We start from the raw sequence: 24,690 nt of genomic DNA on the forward strand, positions 1-24,690 counted from the left end.
CAGACTGTGTGGAGGTAGGGAGGAGTGAAAACACTTGGCATCCCAGGGAATCACCGGAATATAGGGGTAGGGAGGGCTGGGCAAGAGAGAATGGAAAAGAGAAAGCACTGGTTGTTGATGCGCTTGAAAACAAGTTTCAATGGGGGCTTCTATCATATATGAAGAACTCCACTGATGGGTATAAGCAGCGACTCCACCCCAGAGGGACTGCTCAACAGAAGCCTGAAAACAGGTGGGGGCATTCTTTTAACCCCCAAAGGATGCTCTTCTCCATCCTCAGAGACAGAAGAACTGCTAGTCTCCACTGAAGGCTCTTCTGATCCCTCCAGGATTAAGCAGAGGTGCCAGGTCACAGGGGAGGAAATGAAGGAGAAAGAAGTCAAGTCTGAACCCTGGGTCCCAAAGCGGATCACGCCCCTTGGGCCCTGGGCGAGGAATGACCTCACTGTTAGTTTCTGCCCAGGCTTGAAGAAGGTGGGGAGCAAGACCATGTGCGGGAGCTGTCCTGGCCTGCTAGTTCCACTCCTGCCACACCCTAGTCACTTGTGTCGGGGGAGTGTTTTCCTGTGCCTCCATTTACCTAACCACCCTATGTAAGCCAAAAGGATTCTTCCCACATAAAAACGCCCACAGTCGTGCGCTAACCTAGGCAGACAGTTTCCCACTGGGGCACACGTTTAAGGGCTCTGGGGTAGGGGTGGAGGTTCTCAAGGGTTGAGGCCACAGACTCCAGGCCCTTTAACTCAGGTTCTGATCCACCGCCCCTCTTTTAAGCACTGCCCTCCGCAGCTGCACTGCGGCGCCTTTAAACCCTCCCGGCCCTTGCCCCGCCCCTGGTCCGCCCCGTCCGAGGCGGGAGCAGGCTGAAAACCCCCGGCCCCGCCCGGGCGCTCCACTCGCGCTGCGGCCCCCGCCTCGAGTGCGCAACTCTCCGACCCACGTGAACCGTAAGCTGGAGGGAAGGGTCCTTGAGGGCGTGGGGGTGTGCGCGATCTCTAGAAAGCAAGAATCCCGAGCCTGCGGCTTGCTCCAGTGGGCTTGCGGATCGAGGGCTGGCAGGCAAGGGTCCGGTGACTGCCCTGCCCCGCCCTGGGCTGTCAGGTCCTTCCCCAGGCTCTGACCCCGCATTGTTGAGCGATGAGGTCAGGCGGTGTTGCTAGTGCTTAGACGGGGCGTTCGTTGGGATCGGAGACTCTGGGACTGCGCTCCGCTAGCCGGCTCCAGTCCCGGGTCTCGCTGGGGCGAGAAAAGGAGGGGGTCACGAATTACACGGCTGGCCCAGAGTGATGCAGGGTACAGGGTCCCGGCGCCCACCCTTGGCCAGCTCCGCGCCGCCGGGGCTTCCCAGGCGACCCTTCATTTCCTGGTTCCAGGAGCACGTGTGGGTGCTGCCTGCCCTCTTCGTTCCTGAAGCTCGTTTTTCTGGGACTGGCTGTCGCGAGTTGGGGCGAGGGGGCGCCCTGCTCGGGTCCCGCCGTGGCCTGGCCTTCTCGGATTTGGGCGGGGACTTGAAGTTCCAGTCCTCTCCAGGAGGGTCCCTCGACCTCAAGCATCTGGAAGGTGGCAGCCCAGACAGCGCCTCGGGGTGCGCTGCCTGTAGGAGGCGGTGTTGGGGGAGGGCGGCTGCTTTCCAGGCCTCCAGCCTCTACGGGAGCCGACGCCCCCACCTCTTGCCCCCTGCTGCTGGGAAAGTCGGTGGTGGCCGCGGGCGGGCAGGCGGGCTGCCCAGACCGCTGCGTCACCCCAGCGGCGGGCGGGGGGTGATTCATCCCAGTAACGGCCTAGGGTGTGGCGAGTGGGGGCGACTGTGGGGGGCGGACCAGCAGGACCGGAAATCGACTGCCGCAGACCTCCCCCACCCCCCTGGCCCGCGCGCTCTGCTGGCCTCCTTGAGTCTCCTGGAGCCCCTAAGGGTGATGTTCTGGGGAAGCTTGGTATCTGCGAGCAGAAAGAAGCAGGGTAGAAGTGAGAATGGACTGGTGTGGGGATCCGGGGCAGGAGACCCGTGGTCCTCCTAGTTTAGTGACTGCAGAGCACCAGACAGAGGGACAGCTCCCGGCCCACTTGCAATTTCTCCTTCCTAGTCCACAGGGAAGATTTCAAACTGCAGAGGAGGCCAAGGTAGGATGAGGCCAGCAGGGCCCTGCCCTTCCAGAATCAACAAATAAGCCCGTCCAAGTGCAATTCTTCCCCCACACCCCAGCCCCGCTGGGGACTGGCCTCTAATCCTCCCCGCCACCCCACCCCATCCCTTCTCCCCCCAGGATTTTCAGATATGGAGCTCTCTAGTTCAGAATGGGCCTTCTGTTGCCAGGATATTTCTTCTGAACTATTTCCTTGAATCTACATGTCCACCCCAACGCTTGTAACTTCCCTTCTCCACATGCTTCCCTTCCCTCCACAGCTGCTTCCCTGAGGAAGCGCTTGCACCTGTCTGTACCTGTGAAGTGACCCCTTCCCAAGGATCCCACTTCTGCTCCCCCTGCCCTGCCTCTGACCCCGCTGAGCGCCTCCTGACCACTTCTGCGCTGAGTGGATGTTTCTGCCCCGTGCCCCCACCCTGCCCCATGCCTGTGTTTGGTACACAGAAGCCATGGCAACGGCCCCCCCACACCCCTCCTCCCCTGCAAGCCTTGTGGCTTCCTGTTTGTGGAGCTTCAGCTTTCTCTTCTGCTCCCTGACTCTGAGAGCAAGGGGGCTGCCCCAAGGGGGCCCCTCAGTCGTAGGTCTCCCACCGCCCCAGCTCCCTGCGGCACTTCACTTTAGAGGCAAGGGATCCCACTTCGCTTTTTCAGGATAGTCTAAATGCCAGTTCTGGGTTGGGAAGTCCCCCTGTGTCCTCTCTGCACAATGAATGGAGAGTCCCTTTGTCTTCACAATTCAACACCCCAGCCCGGAGCCCTGGAATCCTCCCGCCCCACCCCACCCCCGCGTCCTCGGTGGGGTGAGGTAAGCGTCCCTGGTCCAGCCAGGGTCTGGGTGCGGCTGAGGGCTGGAGTGCCTTCTGCAGCCCCTCCCTTCTCCCAGCTGTTGTGACCTCGTGGGTGGGGGTGCGGGCTGTTCCCACTGCTGTCTGGAGCACCTCTGGAGTTCACCTTACTCACTGCCAACCCACCCCCCAAGCTGTGCGGCTGTCGTCTTCCCTTTGGACCCCCAGCTCTGGGCATTTCCCACACAGCTTCTCCCCACTCCAGCAGGCAGCTGGCTACCTTCCCTCCTTTAAGGGCGAGGCCGGGTGTCACTCGGGTGGGCCACTGCAGTCCCAGCCCCACGGCTCCTCGGAGGAGGCGGTCTGCTCGTGGGGGCGGGGGAGCACAGCTGTGGGCAGGCGGCCTCATGGCTCTGGCACCGCAGGGTCCGGGGCAGAGGCCCCGAGTGGAGCTGAGACACTGCAGCTGGAGCCCGTGACCTTGCCAGCTGTGTCCAGGCTCCAGCATTTAGGAGGGCTCTCAACGTCCACCCAGAGGTGGGCCTGGGGGGCTGAGTCTGTCCTACCCCTCCACAGGCAACAGCAGAAGGGTCAGGCTTTGGCCCTGCTCTCCCTTCGTAACCCTGGTGTCCGGGTTAATCATTCTCCTGTCCTTTCCTGGCCATAGTGATCGCTGGGCCTCAGGCCAGTTGGCTCCATGGAGACCCAGCCCTGAGGCCCAGGTGACCGCAGTGAAGCTGCTCCCAGAAGTGAGGTCTGGACAAGGGGCTGGGACAAGGGGACTTCCTGGTGGCAGCAGCTTCTGCCCCCTCTCCTTGCTTCCAAGCCTTCCTGTGCGGCAGGGGTCACAGACTCGCAGAGACAGTTGGGGCTGGGCTGGGGGCAGGGAATCTTGTCTGCTCTCTCCGCAGACCTCAGCCACTCAGCCGGCCTGCCCTTCCCCAGCCAAGTGTGTGTGTGGATGGTGTGTGGGTCAGGGCCCAGACTGATATTTATCTGGCCGGGCTTTCAGGCTGGGTGAAGTGGGGGTGGGTTGCTCTTAATGAGGTTTAAAAATAGCTGATTTATGGGGAGGATCTCTGCTGGAAATGGCAGCCCCATAAGTTGGAGGCAGAAAGGGCAGCCCTGTTGGAGTGTGGGGAGGGGAGGCTTGAGCTGGCCCCCGCAGGGACTGAGAAGTGTGAGGGGGTTTGAGGCAGCTGCTGTCCTTGTGACCTGCCCGGAGGGCCAGGGAGGAGGCCGTAGGATAGCTCAACCTGCTGTGTGCCTGACTCCATCCCTCAAGTCTGACCTGGCCTGGGGCCAGGCTGGGGAGCGGGAGTGTCTCCCTTCCCTCCCCTCCAATTTAGGTGCCTGGTCTGGGGCATCCTCTGTTCTGTACAGGCAGCCAGCTCTATTTCAGAGCAGAAAGAAAGGCCCATGGGGAGGAGACAGGGGCAGGAAACTGAGTCTCATCCCACTCTGGTCCTGGCCCCCCTTGACATGTGGCGTTCCAGGACAGGGCTCTGACTTAGGCAGCGAGGTGGCCGGTGGGGACAGACCGCCCACTACGAGGTGCGGTGCTGTCAACTCAGGCCAGTGGTCAGGAAACCAGCCCCCCTCCCCGTTCCTCCTGATTGAGGTCCTCAAACTAATACCACCCAAGGCTCCTGAATTAGGTCTTATTCCTGCTATAACAAATTATCACTAATTTTGTGACTTAAAGCAACATACATTTAGTATCTTGCGGTGCTAGGTCTCTCTGGCTAAAATCAAGATGTTGGCAGGGCTGCATTCTTTCTAGGGGTGCCTAGGGGAGACTCCACGCCTTGCTTTTCCTAGCTTCTTGAAGCCACTTGTATTGCTTGGTTCATGGCCCTGTGAAACTCCATCATTGACTTCCTTCTCATTCTCCCACTTTGACTCAGCTGCCTTCCTCTTTCACTTATGAAGGCCCTTGTTGTGAGTACATTGGGCCCCGCTGGATGACCCAGGGTACTTTCCCTATCTCAGGATCCTTAATTCAGTCACACCTGCAAAATCCCTTTTGCAGTATAAGGTAACATGTGCAGGTTCTGGGAATTGGGACATAGGCACCTTTGCAGGAGCTATTCTGCCTCCCACTCCTTCTAGAAAGGAAAAGTAGAATCAAGTAATACCTGATTTCTCATGGAAAGTCCCATTGCCTAGTGAAATCTGTTAAGGGCCCACTCAGACCTACGTCTCCAGGAAGCCCTCCAGGCTGCTTCTGTCCATACTCCTCCCTTAATTACTGCAGCAAACGGGCTTCCCTGCTGGCTCAGTAGGAAAGAATCCGCCTGCAGTGCAGGAGATTTGGGTTTGATCCCTGGGTCAGGAAGATCCCCTGGAGGAGGACATGGCAACCCACTCTGATATTCTTGCCTGGGGAGTCCCACGGACAGAGGAACCTGGTGGGCTACAGTCCATGTTGTTGGAAAAGAGTGGAGATGACCTAGCAACGTGATCTGTGTAGTTTAATATTCATCCTGTACAGCTCTTGTACTTAGTATGAGCTGCCTCTGTCTCTCGGATGGCATTATGTGCAACTTTAGAATCAACGATTTCTGTCTCTTCTGCAAGCCCCAGCGCAAATAGTGGGTGCTCAATGAAAGTGTTAGTAGCTCAGTCGTGTCTGACTTTTTGCGACCCCATGGGCTGTAGCCCGCCAGGCTCCTCTGTCCATGGGATTTTCCAGGCAAGAGTACTGGGGTGGGTTGCCATTTCCTTCTCCAGGGAATCTTCCCAACCCAGAGATCAAACCCACGTCTCTTGCATCTCCTGCTTTGGCAGGTGTATTCTTTACCGTTAGTGCCACCTGGGAAGCTCAATGAAAACCCAGTGGCTAATTGAGGGTAGATCTGTCTAGTCCTCTTAACTCCTGGCAGAGGTTCCCAAGCCACTCCATATTCTTTCCAAATCATTCTCCTTCCCAGACTGGAAAAGGCACAGTTGGGGTTAGAATGACCAGTTTGCCTTTGCTAAAGCTGACCACCCCTAATGAGGGGCTGAGCCGCCAATCCTGGCCTCATTTACCCTATGTTCTATTCCAGTGGGTTTTATACTTCACTGTAGAAGTGGAACCATTCAAATGAAATCTAATGGGAAGCCTCAATATAGTAGACAGGTCTGGTCATAAGGGTGGGAGAACCCACAGGGGCCAAGGTGAGACGCTCTCATTTGGCAGCTGTTCTCCCCTCTGGGACCCACCTGAGGGATATGGTGTGTGTCCCCGGGGCAGAGTCCCCCACTCCGCAGGCTGCAGAGTGCTCACCGCAGGTCTGGTTGTGTCCTCTCCCCAGCCCCCCACAGCCACTGCCGCCACCCTTCGGAATGGCCAACAGGGGACCTGCCTACGGCCTGAGCCGGGAGGTACAGCAGAAGATCGAGAAACAATACGATGCGGACCTGGAGCAAATCCTGATCCAGTGGATCACCACCCAGTGCCGCAAGGATGTGGGCCGGCCCCAGCCTGGGCGCGAGAACTTCCAGAACTGGCTCAAGGATGGCACGGTGAGAGCAGGGCGCTCCGGGAGAGCGAGAGTGGGCTGGGCCTGGGGGAGCAGGGATGGTCTCAGCTGAAGAAAGGAGTGCAACCCGGTCCCCACCTTTCCTGAGCCCGGGGGTCTCCATCATGCAGAGGCCCTCCTGTTTTCCTCCCTCCTACCAAGGGAAGTGGAAGCCTTAGGTAGCAGGAAGGAGGAGGAGCTCCAGGGGAAGAGCTGGGGGAGGTGTGTTCTAGTCAGTGATCCTTGAATAGCATGGTTCACTTTCTGGGCTCAGAGGCAGGGGCTGGGCAGGAAGGAGCCCGAGGCTTTCTCCAGGTGGAGTCAGAACTGTCCTCAGGTAGGAGAGGCACCTCTGTCGTTCTCTGGAGCTGAGGGTGGTGCACTGTGATCTGTGGTGGGCACGGCCTCACCTCTGCAACCTGCTGTCCTCCCCCAGGTGCTGTGTGAGCTCATTAATGGGCTGTACCCCGAGGGGCAGGCCCCAGTGAAGAAGATCCAGGCCTCCACCATGGCCTTCAAGCAGATGGAGCAGATCTCCCAGTTCCTGCAAGCAGCCGAGCGCTACGGCATCAACACCACTGACATCTTCCAGACCGTGGACCTCTGGGAAGGTGGGCCAAGGCCAGGGTCAGGGCACTGTTGTCCAGAAGAGCAGAGGTTGGCCTGAGCCATCTCCTCCAGGGAGAAGGGGCAGGTTTCTGGCACCCCAAGGACAGAGGGGAGTGTGGATGTGTGTGCATGCTCATTTCTTTGTGTTTTTATAGAGGAGTTGACCATGTGGGACGTTGGAATGGAGAAGAATAGGGAGATCAAGAGTCAAAGAACTTGGGGGCTGGGCCTGCTGACTTAGTGATAGAGATGGAAGCCTGGCTTTCAGGACCCTGGCCCTGTGGAGGCTAATACAGCCCCTCCTCCTTCCCAGGAAAGAACATGGCCTGTGTGCAGCGGACGCTGATGAATCTGGGCGGGCTGGCAGTAGCCCGGAACGATGGGCTCTTCTCCGGGGATCCTAACTGGTTTCCCAAGTGAGTATGTTGGGCAGCCCCAGCTCGGGCCAGCATGGCGATCATGCTCACTCCTGTCCCTGGGAAATGCCCATTACAAAGCACTTCCACATCCCTTGTCTCTATCCTCCCAACTTTCCTGGGATGGCAAGGGACAGCCCCTTTTGAGAGATGAGGGGGTGACTTCAGAGAGCTCAGTGCTCTCTGAGGCAGAGCGGGCACCAGCACTTAAGCCAAAGAAAGCCTGTGCTCTGCCCTGGGAGGGCACTTACTGGGGCAGCCTCCACCCCCCTCCTAACCAGCATTCACTTCCCACCCAGGAAATCCAAGGAGAACCCTCGGTACTTCTCGGACAACCAGCTGCAGGAGGGCAAGAATGTGATTGGCTTACAGATGGGAACTAACCGCGGGGCTTCTCAGGCAGGCATGACCGGCTATGGGATGCCACGCCAGATCCTCTGATTGGCTCTGCAGCCCTGCCCCTGCCCTCCGTGAATGCTTAATATATATGTGTTTTTTTTTTTTTTTTTTTTAGCATTGACATTCCCTGAGAGCCCCCGGGAGCTTTCATGCTTCCTTCTGCCAGGGTGGGGGCCTGACCTGTCTCCTCCGGGGGTGCCCGACAGTGGCCTCCCCCTTATGCTTACTAATACATTCCCTTCTCCAAACCCACAAAACTGGACCAACTGGCCTCTTTTCCCTTGGGACCAAGATTCGGGGGGGTGACCTCACCCCCTCTCTGCACCATACCTCTTCTCTTTCCTCTGGCCTCTTCCCTCTGAGCCCTGGGCCCTAACCCATTCCTTAGCTGGGAATCAAGGATGCTGCCTGACGGCCTTCTCCCCCAACAAGTATGCCTTGCCCACAGCTGTGGCTGCAGGGACTTAATTTATAGGGAGTGGCCTGTGGCCGCCGCCACCCCAGCCCCAGCTGGACTGCACTCACCACACTTCGGAGGCAGCCTGCCCTGGCAGAGGCCCCCAGGCTTCTCATTTTCCATTCCTTTCTGTGGCTAAGGGGTGGGGGTGAGGGGGCCTGGGAGGGAAGGCTGCTCACCATGGGCTGGGGCTTGAAGAATCTGAGTTTGCTGATTTAAATAAAGAATCTCTTTTTTTTTTTTTGGATGGATTCTGGCTGTGTCTGGGGCCATTGAACCAACTGTGGGGAAGGGAGGGATGTGGGGGAAGTATAGGCACTGCCTCCAGGGAAGAGGTTTTTGAGATGGAAGGTCACAAGTGTCCCCCCATCTTTGACTTCCTTCCCGTTCTTTTTCTGACTTGTTTAGGTGAGGGGTTGAGAAGGGACAGGCCCTCCCTGCTGTCTTCAAGTTAGGAGTCATGATACAGGATATGTGGGTAGTGTCCAGAGGGAGGGGGCCCCTGACCTAGCTGGGCCCTTCCCACAAGCAGAACGGCTGTCAGTCACCGCAGGAAGGTGGGGCCGACTGTCCCTACAGTCTTGAGTCCTGACAAGTGTCTGGGTTGGAGTTCCCTCCCACAGGCTTGATGCCAGCTCTGTTGGAGCTGGCCAGACCAGCGTGGGGGGTGGGGTTGCAGTGGTGAGGGTCTGGTGAACAGGGGCATGAGTGAGCTGGAAGGAGTTGGTGGTGACTGGAGGGAGAAAGCCTTGTTGATCAGACACTTGTGAGCTGCATGTTCTCGAGAGCCTAGCAGCATCTTCTGGATGGGTGGCCTTGGACCACAATTGTAAAATTTTGGGGTCGGGTTGTCCTGACTCCTACCCCTGACCTGGGCAAGAATGTTCCACCTGTAGTTTCCAACCCCACGGCCTTCCCATCAGATCTGGCATCTCCCTTGAGGCCCTGGGCCAGCCCTCCCCACTTCAGCTCCCACCCCCATCAGTCAGCCTGGCCTCCATTGTCCCTCTCTCCACTTTTGCTACCATTTATCTTTGTTTTCCTGAGGCGGGAGAAAGCTACAGCATTGTGCCTAAGGTGACAGAATGTGCAGTGGTAGATATCCAGAGACCTTCCATTCTCCTTCCTCCCACCCCACTGCGGCTCCCTCTGTCAAGAAGCACCTACTGTGTGCCAGGCCCTCCCTCTGCCAGGAAGCACCTACTGTGTGCCAGGCCCCAGGCCACTGCTGTGCATTAGCCATTAGCTCCGGGACTCTCCGCCTCATCCAAGGCCCAGCCATGGGTGAGCTAGTATTTGCTTGCCTGCTGCACTCCCTTGGGTTGTGGCACAGATAAGATAGGCTGCCGCCTATGTGCAAATTCCCAGGGAGTTAGCTCTCACTCCACCCCATTATCTCCCAGTTATCTCCCATTCAGGAAGGCTTTGTGGAATGCCAGTAAGGAAGAATGATGTCATTGCAGAGACATTGAATTCACTGATATTTAAACTGAAAAACCATTTGCGCTCTTCTCTGATTTAACTATTAATAGCTACAAATTATTGGCCACCAGCCTCACGCCTTTCTGGGACCAGCACACCACAGAGCCAAGACTGAGAACAACTGTGTTCTCCCAGCAGATTCCCATGATAGTCCATGAAGTGGATATTACTCTATTATTCCTTCATTTTGTTCCCAGATGAACACACTGGATCTCAGGACCAAGACCACATAAAGAGTTAGTGGAGGGACCGGGGTTTTGAGGGCTTCTCTGGTGGCTCAGGAAAAGATTCCATCTGCCAATGCAGGAGATTCAAGAGATACAGGTTCGATCCCTGGGTTGGGAAGATCCCCGGGAGAAGGGAATGCAACCCACCCCGGTATTCATGCCTGGAAAATCCCACAGACAGAGGAGCTGGCAGGCTATAGTTCATGGGGTTGCAAAATAGTCGGACACAACTTAGGGACTAAACAACCAGCAGTTTTGAATCCAGATCATCCTGGCTGGGCGCTTGCTGAGGGCTGCTCCAGCTGGGACTGAACTTTGAGAGGTGCTCAGCCTCCCTCCTGGCTGCAACCCCTACCCGCCAATAAGCTGTGTGAGGCCCTTCCATGTCTCTGCTTAATCCATCTCACTCTAGGTTCAGCTCCTTCCTTCTGGAAATGACCTCCACTGACAACTCAACACTTTGGTTTTCTGATGGCTTCATTCCAGCATTTTGTTCTATTTGAGGTCACAGTTTCATCCCTAATCCGGCCCCTCATACTTCCTGCTTCTCCATCAGGCCCTGGAGGCCAGAATGGGTCCCAGCCCTGGGACTGGAAGGAAGAACTTCTCTGAATGGCACCCCCTTTCCCTGCCATCTCCTAGCAGTTCATTCCCCATGGCTCTCCACACTGGTGTTCCCCAACACCATGTGCCTGAGGGTCTGTTCTGCTGCCCTGAACAATCTCCCCTCCCAGATGTTACCGCGGCTCCCTTCTCTCATTCGTTTTTGTTCAAATGTCACCTTCCAAGTACTGCCTTCCCTGGCCACCCTATTTAAAACTACACACTCCACCCTCAACCTGCACCCCATCATCCTTCCCTGCTTTCTCCTATCACCACCTGATATCCAATCAATTTTACTTATTTTATTTTCTGGCTCCACCCACAGAATGCATAGTCTGTAAGAGCAGGTTTGTGTTGGTTTTGTTGATACAGAGTAGTGCCAGGCATGTTGTAGGTGCTGGATAAATATTTGTTGAATGAATAAAGGAATGAATGAGTGAATATCACAAGGCCCTCATGCTCCCGAATCCCATGGCATGGTACCCAGTCAGCCTAGCGTCCCAGCAACCAACACAGCCTGTCATTGGATCTGAAATGGAACCAGCCTGTCTCTCAATTTCTGATGCTTCCTCATTGTTCATTTCCAAAAGGTAAAACCTGAGAAGGCAGTCCTCCCTACAAGCAGAGGAGTGGTGGTTGGGAAGGGGATGGAGAGTGATTTGTGTGCTCTGGGCAAATGGAAGGTGCACGGAGGACTTGGCAAGAAAAAAATGGGAGGAGGGCAGGGGGAAGGGGGAAGAGTCAACTTTGGTTCATTTACTCCTTGTGTTCAGCCTTGAAGTGGAAAACCACTGTGTAGGTAAAAGGAAAGTAGGCTTGGCCTGTGGTGGCTGACGGGAAGGAGAGCTGGAGCAGGGAGGCAGGGAGTAGGGGAAGGAGGAGCAGGAGATGGAGAAGGGGGAGGAAGAGAGACAGTGTGGCTGACCTGTGTGGAAATAACTCAGTTCTGCATGGTCTGTTCCCGTGTACTGAGTGTGCATCCAGGTGTGAGAATTCGCAGCACAAGGGCTCACAGGGTGACCGTGTGTGGAGGCTGCCAGTGAGCAGGTGTTTACCAAGGCCTGGGGACTAGAGGTGCGGAGAGGTGTGTGCAGGCAGAGTGTAAGCATCTGAGCCCTGGTGCATGGCTCCGCGGGCAACAGTAGGCCCGTTCTTGCCTGTGCAGCCCAGGGCGGCCTCTGAGAGCTTGACAAAAGTCCCAAGGATCGGAGAAACAGGGGAAGGGCTGGACAGTAGGGCCCCAGGGAGGGAGCAATAAAGGGCCTGGGATTAAATTTGTTGAAGAGAAGGCTAAAGGTAAATTAGTAATCGGCTCCTTGCAAAGAAGTGAGTTTGAGTCCCAGTGGCTGGGGAGGTAGATTAAAAGCAAATGCACTGAAGTTGCACAGAGAGAAATTAGTTTAAACAAGGAAAAATGATCCTCTTGACTCAGGTGTTTTAGCCTCTGGATTCTCTTAAGGGTCAGGAGGAATGCCTTCAATAATAGTACAAATCTCATCATTTTCTTTTTTTTTTTAGTTCTACCAGTTTGTTGCTACCAACCCATCTCCCTCCACCCTCTGCACGCATGCTCAGTCATGTAACCCCATGGACTGCAGCCTTCTGTCCATGGACTTTTCCAGGCAAGAATACTGGAGTGGGTTGCCATTTCCTTCTTCACAAATCGCATCTTCTTAACGTGGAAAATGGGCAATTCCGTCTGGAAACACTCATATATAAGCCATTTTTTTCATTCATGTATTCATTCCTTCAACAGTGCTTGGGGTTCTACCCTATGCCAGGCATAGGAGATATGAAGATTATTAGCACATGATCTCTTTGCTCAGAAAGTGCAGCCCTGTAGGGGAGATAAAACATGGAGATGAGCCAAGGTAATTCAGAAAGCCAGTGATGAGTGCCTTTGGAAAAATGCCAGTAGGGCTCTCTGGGAGGATCACTGGCCAGCCTCCCACCGTCCTGGATCATTTCTGGAGTGGAGGCTGGTGGCGACACCGCGGTGAGCTGAGGCTGTGTGTCTCAGGGACCCTCTCCCTGATCTGTCCGGAGGAGCGGGGCTGCTGCTTGCGGTTTGGGGGGGCAGTTGCCCCTCCAGAAAAAGGAGCTGTCAGTAGCTCTGTGGTGAGAAGTCAAGTCTCAGTGGAGGGTGAAGGTGCTGTTCTTTTCCCGCCTGGAATGGGGGTGGGCAAAGAGGTCCGAGTCAGGGTGAGGACCAGGGATTGGACCGGCACAGATCAGCATCACTGGTGGGGGGTGGGTGTGCAGGGGGGTCACACAAATGTTGCCCCAGGCCCTGGGGCTGTCACACCATTTCACCCCACTGTTGGCAGGCCTGAGTTTGGAGCTCTGTTTCCATGAGAGCTCGGTGTGGGGCTGAACCATCACAGTGGTGATGAGGACTCTGATTCACTACCGTTTTTCTGCTAGTCGCTGTGCTAAGGATTTAAGCTGTGTATTATATTTGTCCTTTCACTATTTCAAAAAATATTTATTGAGCACCTATTCAGGGCAAGGCATCTATGGATGGTGGAGGATACAGCAGTCAACAAGGCAGGTGTAGTCTGTGCCCTCGTGGGAGGAGCTAGAAGAGCAGAGCTGGTTGTAATATAATGGGATTTGTGGTGGGCTAAGGGGAGTCTAGGTGAGAAGCCAGGGGAGGGGACTTAGCATAGCCTCACGGGGAGGGACATCAGTGAAGATTTCTGGAAGGTGAGGTGTGAACTGAGGATTTAAGGATAACTAGAAGCATAAGGGAGAGGCCAGCAGTGATGAGGAGGGTGGTGATCTCAGCCAGGCTGCAGCATGGGCATGAGCTGGAGATGGGAATGTGCAGGACCAGACAGTAGAATGGGCGTGTTTAGAGGTGGGAGGGGTGGGTGCTGAGAAACGCACAATATCAGAGGGGCTTCAGTGTCAATGAATAATGTTGGACCTTTCATTAAGGGCAAGGGGGAGACACTGAAGGATTTTAAGCAGGAGGATGAGATGAGAGTTGGGTTTTAATTTAGCCAAATTCCTTAGGCTGCAGGGTAGAGAATGACCTAGGAAGGGTAGAGAATTGTCTAGAATTATCTAGTCAGTGAGGCAGGTTGACTCCAGGAGGTTACTGCAGCAGTCCAGATGGAAGTGAGAGCAGCTGGGTAAGGAAGGCCAGTGAAGATGGAAAGAAGAGACTGGATTTCCACATTGCTTAGTACTCTGTGCAGAGTGAAGGGGAAGAGGGAGCCAGAAAGACAGGCTTCTGGCTTCAGCCACTAAGCAAATGGTGTCTGGATCTGGGTCACGAAATACTATGGGCTGCCCTGGTGGCTCAGATGGTAAAGGATCTGTCTGCAATGCAGGAGATCTGGATTCGATCCCTGGGTTGGGAAGATCCCCTGGTAAAGGGAATGGCTACCCACTCCAGTTTTCTTGCCTGGAGAATTCCATGAACAGGAGAGCCTGGCGGGCTACAGTCCATGGGGTCACAAAGAGTCGGACACAACTGAGTGACTAACACACATGGAATATTATTCTCTCCCATTTTACAGATGGGGAATCTGTAACTTGCAGAACCCAGCAGGTGGCTGAACTGGGACTTAGTGGCAGAAGAAGTCCAAGTTAACTGCTCCCCCCATGATGGTTTGGTGGCTGACACTGGGGAGGGATTTCACTTGCAGCCGGCATGAACTGTGGTTTTTCTGTGGGTGGCAGCTGGGGCCACAGTGAGGAAGGGAGAGGTCAGGCTTAGGAAGAGTGCAGAAAGTTCAACTCTCTAGCAGTCACCTCTCGAAGGCAAATGAAGAACTGGCAGAACTGGCAGCTATAAAAAAGGAACTAACGGAGAGACCTCAAGGCCCAGCCCCTGATCCTGTAACTTGGGGTTTCTGTCCTCAAGGCTCCTTGATTTTTTTGGAGCCCACTGACAGCTTAGCTTTTCCCTCCAGCAAGAAAAACTACCACAACCACCAGGACAATATCTGAAAGTTGTGCTTTCAAGGCACTTCCATATCTATGAATTCCAGGGACAGGGAGCCTTGTCACCACTTGGGAAGGCTTGGATATTTTTATACCCTTTGGGGAGAAGAGAGAAACTGAAACCTAGAGACTGTAAGTGATGGTCCAGCGTCCCAGGGATTTTGAGAATAGAAATCACACCTCAAGTGTCTTTAGATGACTCCTGGTTCTCAGAACAGTAGTACCAGGCCCAGAAGGAGCTCATCCCAAGTTCATGGTTTTGAACTGGTTCTGCTTGCACTAGAATCCAGGTCTTCGGACTCCTGGTCACTCACCAGGTGTTGAAAATACCCATGTCAAGCATCCCTGGGGATGGGACTGACTGGAGAGTCCAGCAGACCCACAGGATGGTTGGAATGCCTCAGGGCCCATCCAGGATCTTCCCCAACTCTGCCACCCTCTAAGAATTGAAATTCCCTGGGGTACTGGTTGGAAATGCAAATTCTAGTTAGTTCTGTTAGGCCAGGAATCTGTGGTGAAGGCAGTGGGGGTGGTGCTCTGAATTTACAGTTTAAACTGGCTCCCCCTGTAATTCTTAGGCAGCAGCACTGTCCTAGGTGATTCAGAGAGAGAAGTTTCTCCAACAAGAAAACTGAGGTCTGAGCCAGCCCTGGCTGTGCCTTGAACTGGAGTTGCCTCCACCCCGCCCCCCGCCCTGTACTGTTTGGCGACTGTGGCTGGGTTGCCAGGGGAACCAGGCTGTGTAACTTCCTGGCTTTGGCGGTTTTCCCCTCCTTGGCCTTATCTCAGCGTCCGCCACCCAGTCCGGGCCCGTGCTGGTCACGTAGGAGGGGAAGCTGGTGCCAGGCATGTGGAGGCATACCCAGGGCACCAGGGCAAGGCTGACCCAAGAACGTGGGGGCAGGCAGGAGGGTGGAGATGAGATTTTTGAAGTTGGGAAGCCTGCAGATTTATTGACGACTTTCTTCTTGGCCTGAGAGTTGTCTGCCAGGGGGAATGTGGCCAGGTAGGGAGGTTAAGGGAATCGGGAGGGATGACCAGCATGAGGCTCTCTCTGGCACTGTTCTGCCCAGGGCGGGGAAGGCACCAATGTCAGAGGGTGATATTGCCCTACTGGCCTGTACCCTCTCATCTTTCCCTCCCCTCTTCTAGACCCAAGGACTCCAACCAGCCACAGGCATCACCCAGCAGTTCTCACTTCCGTTCTCCCCCTAACCATCTTCTTCCCCTAGTCTCACTCCACCACACTCCTGCCTTGGGGCTCACAGCCTTTCTCCTTGGCCCCAGATTACTTCTTGTCAAACTCTCTCCCCTGTCCCTGTCCCTCTCCCTCACCTGGTCTCTCAGGCTGTAGCAGGAGGGCTCTACAGTTTTTAAGAATGGAAAAGAGAGAGTTTTGAAGAAAGCAGGAAGGCAGTAAATTCCTGGTGGAAAATAATTCATGCATTTAAGTATTTATTTATGTTTTAAGCCATACTTTGTTTTAGAAAGACTTGAGGCAATTTTGAGAGTTCAAATATTCCAGGAAGAAAGGGGTTGTTAAACAGTCTCTCAGGCTTCCTTGCAGCTTAGAGGATTTACAGTCTGATTCCTTGTCGTGTTTTTACGACACTGAGGACAAAAGACATTCCTTCCTCCCCCGATATCCTCCTCCTTTGTGAGAAAGGGAAGAAAGCCACGGGCAGTATGCAAACTGACTTTTGAACCTGGTTTGCCCTTCACAGCCCCTCTCTTCTGGGCTATTATCCATCTCATAGATGAGGAAACAAGACTCGGGTGGTTGGGCAGGTCGCCTAAGGCCTCTCAGCTATAAGCGGCCGTGCTGGGAGTCAAACTCTGCCCGTCTGGCTCCCAAAACTTAGTCACCACTATCCTTCTTCACTGTGCTGCCTCAGGAGCACAAGTAATGGGGGAGAGCTCCCTCTAGGCTGCCCTAGATAGAACTGGGGGCTCTGAACAGCCTAGGAAACAGTCTTGCTTTAGCGAGACCGGAGTGGGCGTCCTAGAATTCCCTTCACAGGCAGGTGTTACCCCTAAGAATGGAGAAGCTGCCGCCACAGGAGGCAGGTCCAGAGGAGGGAAGTGGGGTCCTGGAGAAACGCCAGAATGTGCGCATATAGCAAAGGAGTTCAGAGAGAACAGGAGTGTAGCAGACGACCACTAACCCACAACTCCATGCACTGAACACAAAAGCTTCTATAGGAATGCAGAAGCCCCATCTTTTTTGCCCATTGTACATGTGTGGCCCTGCTCCCCACTATCCCTTGTCTAGAGCTGACAACTCTGATCCCTGTGCTCAGAAGTACAGGTTCCTAAATGCATTTCAAAGAGACAGAGAAAGAATCAGAGTCTCCTTTCTCAGGCTTTTAGGCAGGAGACACGTTCCACTGAGAGGCCAGACTTTTCATTTTAACCAAATGGCTCCCCTGGGTCCTGTCTCCCAGGCTCCTCCCATTTAAATGTGCTGATTCATCACAGAGTCAAAATTCTTATCCCTCTTGCCTCAGCCGACATGGGAGCATCTCAGGAGACTAGCCGGATGGGGCCTGCCTAATCCAGCACCCCAAGGCCCTGTGGGGTGAGGAGGAGCTACGGGAGCCAGCCCAGGTCTTGGGCTTTGCTCCCAGCCCCGAGGCACCCAGCAAATCTCTCAGCTCTGGGCTCCTGGCCAACAATCCAGGGTTTACTCTGAGACTTCACTGGGAGTGGCGATTGGTAGGAAGGGTCAGGCAGCCAGAGGTGGGGCTAGGATTGAGCAGAGAATCCGGACCTGCCCTCTTCCTCAGGCGATTGCAGCCAGCCGTTTCCCATTGTTCTCACCCCTCGGCTTGCTGGCCATGAGAATGCTGGACTCGGGCAGAGATGAGGAGGAGAGTGAAAAGAGAGCTTGGGGGCTGGAGTAGAAGGAGGAAAATCCCAAAGATGCACAGCAAGCAGAGAAGAGAGGAAGAAAAGGAAGGGAACAGGGGAGAAGGTGGAGGAGGGCAGTGAGGGAGGGGCTGGCAGAGCAGCTGAGGTTGGGAGGGGAGCGCAAGGGCACCTGCCCCAGTCCCATCGGACATGGATGGGCATTTGAGCCAAGTTTTGCTGAGAAGGGAAAGGTTGCCTCCCACTTATCAGGGGTGGGACTGCTGGGTTTTGTGAGGCCTGAAGTCTTGGAAGCCCCTTTTAAGAAAAATGATACAAAATTAATTAGAGAAGTAAACAATTAGAATAGTCACAGCAAATTATACATTTTTTAAAAAATCTGGCAAATACTGTAAGCATCATGACATCTGGAAGAATGACATAAGATTCGTATGAATTTCTCAACCACAAATTGACTCTTGCCATGGGTGCCTGCCATCCATTTCTGCAAGGATTAAATCACGTGCTGCTGCTGCAGCTGCTGACCCTCAACACCCCCCAGAAGGAGTTCAGGGCGGAGAGCAGAAATAAGGCACTCTGTGCTCCTGGAAAACTGGCAGGACAGGTCTTTAGATAGATATTCTCAGGAGTTGATTTTATGAGTCCAGTTCTTCTATCCCCTCATATCTAGAAAAACACTAAAATCCTTCTCAGTGTTGACTGTTTCCTGTGACTAGCAGAACCTTTCTGCAAAATAAACGGGCTTGACTGCATGTGTTTCTCCTTTCCCAAGATCACACACACATGACCTTCCCCTCTTCCTCTTTGGAGCAGGCTCTTGGAGCTCTCTGAGGTGTTGTCTCCTGGGCGGCAGTCCTCATTTTGCCCCCAGTAAAACTTAACTCACGATTCTCACATTGTACACTTTTTTTAAGTCAACAAATTCGCTGCCTGAAACAAGTGTAAAAGAGTTTTCGCCTTTACCTTTTTGTGGCTGCTTATTTTTTGTCCCTCCACATGTCAATGATTTTATAATATGAATATTACTTTTTATAGAGAATGGGCTTCCCTGGTAGCTCAGCCAAGACCTACCAGTTTTTCCTCTGGCCTGATTTTGATCAGCCCTTTCATTATTGACAGATTAGAATGTTTCATTCATTTCAGTTTCTTGTTGTATCAGTTTTTTGATTGCTGTCAAATTTGAGAAATCTGTGAAATTTCTTATATAAGTTGTAGGATTTGAGGAGATTGTTCAGTAAGTAATCTTAAATATTCTTTGAGTTGATGGCACTCATTGACCAGACTGTCATAAGTCCTCATTTTAGTGTACGAATGGGAATTTTATGCAGTCTCCATCAGTGCCAATCTTTTATGTCAAACCAACAAGAAATTTAATATTTCACCAATATATTCACATGATTTCCCCCCCTGGTTAGCTGGATTATTAAACAATCCAAGCACTTGTTTATTCTGTTCAAAATTTTTTTATTCCTCTTATTCCCAGGTGACTCAGAAGGTGAAGAATCTGCCTGCAATGGAGGAGACCCAGGTTTGATTCCTGGATTGGAAAGATTCCCTGGAGAAGGGAATGGCTACCCACTCCAGTATTCTTACCTGGAGAATCCTATGGACAGAGGTGCCTGGTGGGCTACAGTCCATGGGGTCAGGAAGAGTTGGACAACTGAGTGACTACCATTTGTTGGATTGCCTTTTTTGATAATCTGAAAATTTTTGTTTCAATTTGCTTCTCAATTTCAAAATAATTTCTACTGATTTCATGGTTCATTTTTATTACTTTTGTTTCATAAATCCATTAATTTCTTTTATTGAAATATAATTATATAACATTGTGTTAGTTTCAGGAGTACACTACAGTGATTCCATATTTGTATTTATCATGTATTTATCATTTGTATTTACCACAACAATTCATCACCACGTATAGTTATAATTTTTTTCCTAGGATGAGAACTTTTAAGATCTTTAACTTTCAAATATACAATACAATATTACTAATGATAGGCACCATGCTGTACATTATATCTCCAGGACGTTTATTATTTTTTTGGCCATGCTGCATGGCGAATGGGATCTTAGTTCCCCAATCAGGGATGGAACCCATGCCCCCTGCAGTGGAAATGTGGAGTCTTGACTACTGGACAGCCCGGGAAGTCCCAGGACTTATAACTGGAAGTTTGTATTTTTTTACCCCCTATTCTGTCTCTGACGTCACCAATCTGTTCTTTGTACCTATGAGTTCTTTATTTTTTAGATTCCACATATAAGTGACACCATATTGTATTTGTTTTTCTCTATTTGACTTATTTCACTTAGCATGATGCCCTCAAGGATGACCCATGTTGTTGCAAATAGCAAGATTTCAGTCTTTTTAAAAAAAATAATTGAATAATATTCCATTGTATATATACACACACCATATTTTCTTTATACATTGATGGATATTTAGGTTGCTTCCATGTCTTGGCTATTGCTGTAGTGAACATGGGGTTCATATATCCTTTTAAGTACTGTTTTCATTTCCTTTGGATAAATACTCATAAGTGGAATTGCTGGATCATGTGGTAGTTATATTTTAAATTTTTTGAGGAACCTCTATACTGTTTTCCAGGAGACAGGGATCAAAACCATCCACAAGGAAAAGAAATGCAAAAAGGCGGTTGTCTGAGGAGGCCTTACAAATAGCTGTGAAAAGAAGAGAAGCAAAAAGCAAAGGAGAAAAGAAAAGATATTCCCATTTGAATGCGAGTTTCAAAGAATAGCCAGGAGAGATAAGAAAGCCTTCCTCAGCGATCAATGCAAAGAAATAGAGGAAAACAACAGAATGGGAAAGACTAGAGATCTCTTCAAGAAAATTAGAGATATCAAGCAAACATTTCAGGCAAAGATGGGTTCGATAAAGGACAGAAATGGTAGGGACCTAACAGAAGCAGAAGATATTAAGAAGAGGTGGCAAGAATACACAGAAGAACTGTACAAAAAAGATCTTCACGAGCTAGATAATCACAATGGTGTGATCACTCACCTCGAGCCAGACATCCTGGAATGTGAAGTCAAGTGGGCCTTAGAAAGCATCACTATGAACAAAGCTAGTGGATGTGATGGAATTCCAGTTGAGCTATTTCAAATTCTGAAAGATGATGCTGTGAAAGTGCTGCACTCAATATGCCAGCAAATTTGGAAAACTCAGCAGTGGCCACAAGACTGGAAAAGGTCAGTTTTCATTCCAATCCCAAAGAAAGGCAATCCCAAAGAATGCTCAAACTACCGCACAATTGCACTCATCTCACACGCTAGTAAAGTAATGCTCAAAATTCTCCAAGCCATGCTTCAGCAATACGTGAACCGAGAACTTCCAGATGTTCAAGCTGATTTTAGAAAAGGCAGAGGAACCAGAGATCAAATTGCCAATATCCGCTGGATGATCAAAAAAGCAAGAGAGTTCCAGAAAAACATCTATTTCTGCTTTATTGACTATGCCAAAGCCTTCGACTGTGTGGAGCACAATAAACTGTGGAAAATTCTGAAAGAGATGGGAATACCAGACCACCTGACCTGCCTCTTGAGAAACCTGTATGGAGGTCAGGATGCAACAGTTAGAACTGGCCATGGAACAACAGACTGGTTCCAAATAGGAAAAGGAGTACATCAAGGCTGTATATTGTCACCTTGCTTATTTAACTTATATGCAGAGTACATCATGAGAAATGCTGAGCTGGAAGAAGCACAAGCTGGAATCAAGATTGCCGGGAGAAATATCAATAACCTCAGATATGCAGATGACACCACCCTTATGGCAGAGTGAAGAGGAACTGAAAAGCCTCTTGATGAAAGTAAAAGAGAAGAGTGAAAAAGTTGGTTTAAAGCTTAACATCAGAAAACTAAGATCATGGCATCTGGTCCCATCACCTCATGGGAAATAGATGGGGAGACAGTAGAAACAGTGGCTAACTTTATTTTTTTGGGCTCCAAAATCACTGCAGATGGTGACTGCAGCCATGAAATTAAAAGACGCTTACTCCTTGGAAGGAAAGTGATGACCAACCGAGATAGCATATTAAAAAGCAGAGACATTACTTTGCCAACAAAGGTACGTCTGGTCAAGGCTATGGTTTTTCCAGTGGTCATGTACGGATGTGAGAGTTGGACTATGAAGAAAGCTGAGTGCCGAAAAATTGATGCTTTTGAACTGTGGTGTTGGAGAAGACTCTTGAGAGTCCCTTGGACTGCAAGGAGATCCAACCAGTCCATCCTAAAGGAGATCAGTCCTGGGCGTTCATTGGAAGGACTGATGCTGAAGCTGAAACTGCAATACTTTGGCCACCTCATGCGAAAAGTTGACTCATTGGAAAAGACCCTGATGCTGGGAGGGATTGGGGGCAGGAGGAGAAGGGGACGACAGAGGATGAGATGGCTGGATGGCATCACCGACTCGATGGGCATGAGTTTGGGTAAACTCCGGGAGTTTGTGATGGACAAACTGGCGTGCTGTGATTCATGGGGTCGCAAAGAGTCGGACACGACTGAGCGACTGAACTGAAGTGATACTGTTTTCCAGAGAGGCTGTACCAATTTCCATTCCCACCAACAGTGAACAAGGATTCCCTTTTCTCCACATCCCCAGCAACACTTATTGTCTCTTGTCTTTTTTTTTAAATTAATTTATTTTTTATTGAAGGATAATTGCTTTACTAGCTCTTGTCTTTTTGATAATAGCCATTCTAACATGTGTGAGGTGATATCTCATTGTGGTTTTGATTTGCGTTTTCCTGATAGTGATATTGAGCGCCTTTTCATGTACCTGTTGGCTGTTGTATGTCTTCTCTGGAAAAACATTGATTCAGATCCTCTGTCCCTTTTTCAATCAATTTTTTTTTGACTGGGCTGTGTGGCATGCAGGATCTTAGTTCCCAGACCAGGAATCAAACCCATGCCCCTTCAGTGGAAACTCCGAGTCCTGATCACTGGAATATCAGGGAATTCCCTCAAATTTCTTTTGAAACTGCGTTCATGCTAAGTCGCTTCAGTCATGTCTGACTCTTTGTGACCCCAGGGACTGTAGCCCACCAGGCTCCTCTGTCCATGGGATTCTCCAGGCAAGAATACTGGAGTGGGTTGCCATTTCTCCTCCAGGGGATCTTCCTGACCCAGGGTTCCAACCGGCATCTCCTGCATTGCAGGCAGATTCTTTTTTTTTTTTTTTTTTTTTTGCTTTATAGTACTTTTTTAAAAAAAATTTTTTTTTTTTATTAGTTGGAGGCTAATTACTTCACTACATTTCAGTGGGTTTTGTCATACATTGATATGAATCAGCCATAGAGTTACACATATTCCCCATCCCGATCCCCCTTCCCACCTCCCTCTCCACCCGATTCCTCGGGGTCTTCCTAGTGCACCAGGCCCGAGCACTTGTCTCATGCATCCCACCTGGGCTGGTGATCTGTTTCACCATAGATAATATACATGCTGTTCTTTTGAAACATCCCACCCTCACCTTCTCCCACAGAGTTCAAAAGTCTGTTCTGTATTTCTGTGTCTCTTTTTCTGTTTTGCATATAGGGTTATCGTTACCATCTTTCTAAATTCCATATATATGTGTTAGTATGCTGTAATGTTCTTTATCTTTCTGGCTTACTTCACTCTGTATAAGGGGCTCCAGTTTCATCCATCTCATTAGGACTGATTCAAATGAATTCTTTTTAACGGCTGAGTAATATTCCATGCTGTATATGTACCACAGCTTCCTTATCCATTCATCTGCTGATGGGCATCTAGGTTGCTTCCATGTCCTGGCTATTGTAAACAGTGTGCAGGCAGATTCTTTACCATCTGAGCCACCAGGGACAAAAGCCTTTACCCTGCATTCCTTCGTCCCCCTTCTTCCTGAGTCAACCTCACACCTTTTCCTCAGAGAGGCAGCCTGGGTTGAGAAAAGAACACTAACTTTTGAGCTCGGACAGTTATCTCTCTTGGCCTTTAGTCTCCTCTTTGGTGACGGGGATAATAACCACCTCCATATAGATGTGGCTGTGAGAACTGGGTGGAAAATGTAGAGGAAGTATCCCAATCCACAGGGGACTGGTTACTTCATCTTCCTTCCTCTCTGGGCTCCAGGGAAGAGGCTGGGGAAGGAAGGGTGCCAGCAATAGGAAAGCCCAAACCCTTCCCCCACCACCCCTGGAGCTGGGAGGATTGTTGCTGGGAGGACAGCTACTCTTGCCTTCCCCTCCCTCTGATCTCACCTCCAACATTTTCAGCCTGCTCCACTCCCTCAATTTGTCCCGAGGATCCCAAAGAAACTAAGGTTGGGAAATCTGGGGAAGGAATGTGAAGCTTGCCAGAGTTGAGTCCTTTTAAAAACAGCAGGGTGGAGTGAACTCCAGAAACGTGGGCTGTGGAGAGATGTCTAGGGGTGGGGAAGTGGCTCATCGCACTGCAGTCACCACTTCTGTTTGGTCCAGGAGTTCAGTTTTATCAGTACTTGGTCGGATGGAAAGGATTTTTTGAGGCTAGGAGCAGGTATGGCTGGGGGGACCAGCTCAATTCTCTCCCTGCAGGTTGGGAGGGGGTAGGGTTTAGTCACTAAATCCTGTCTGACTCTTGCGACCCTATGCACTGTAGCCCACCAGGCTCCTCTGTCTATGAGATTCTCTAGGCAAGAATACTGGAGTGGGTTGACGGTTCTGTCTCCAGGGAATCTTCCCGACCCAGGAAATGAACAGGGGTCTCCTGCATTGCAGACAGATTGGGAGGCAGAGGTGCCAAACCAAACTGCGAAAATCGTAAAACTCCTAAAAAGCTTTCCAGAACAGTTCATACAAACAGGGAAGCGTTAAAAGGCGGGTTCCCAAAGCCAGGTCCATAGATTTCGATTTTAGATAGTCTGGTAGAGTCTACATTTTATTTTGAATAAACTCTCCCAGGTAATTCTGAGCTGGAGGTCTGAAGTCAACATTTTAAGGACCTGCTCCTTAAACTACATACATATCCTCACTGCTGGAAGTCCTTTCTTTGGTCAGACTAGACTCTGCTGTTTTGAAAGTTGTTTCGGGGGATCCTGCTTGCTTCTCTGCAGACTAAATTCTCATCAGGGTTTGGCTAAGCTCCTCACACTGGGGCAACGGTAACCATGGTAACCTAAATGGGGAGTAGGGGAAAAATCGTGAACCTGGGCCTGGCTCCTGGAGGCGCTGGCGGCAGTTAGACCCGGACCCATGCTAGGCCCTTGACAATTTGGATCCTG

The 24,690-nt window shown here is 51.4% G+C and overlaps 1 protein-coding gene across 1 annotated transcript; it reads left to right on the forward strand.

Annotated features, from left to right (window-relative positions):
- The first annotated feature begins 840 nt into the window (after positions 1–840).
- On the forward strand, positions 841–8,561 carry TAGLN2 (transgelin 2). The gene is made up of 5 exons (XM_061120413.1): positions 841–947; positions 6,229–6,439; positions 6,872–7,046; positions 7,358–7,460; positions 7,760–8,561. Exons 2-5 carry the CDS (start codon positions 6,260–6,262, stop codon positions 7,899–7,901), a joined length of 600 nt encoding a protein of 199 aa, XP_060976396.1. The 5' UTR covers positions 841–947; positions 6,229–6,259; the 3' UTR covers positions 7,902–8,561.
- Positions 8,562–24,690: the final 16,129 nt, after the last annotated feature.

Source organism: Dama dama, chromosome 20, assembly GCF_033118175.1.
Source record: "Dama dama isolate Ldn47 chromosome 20, ASM3311817v1, whole genome shotgun sequence".
Taxonomy (NCBI): Eukaryota; Metazoa; Chordata; class Mammalia; order Artiodactyla; family Cervidae; genus Dama; species Dama dama.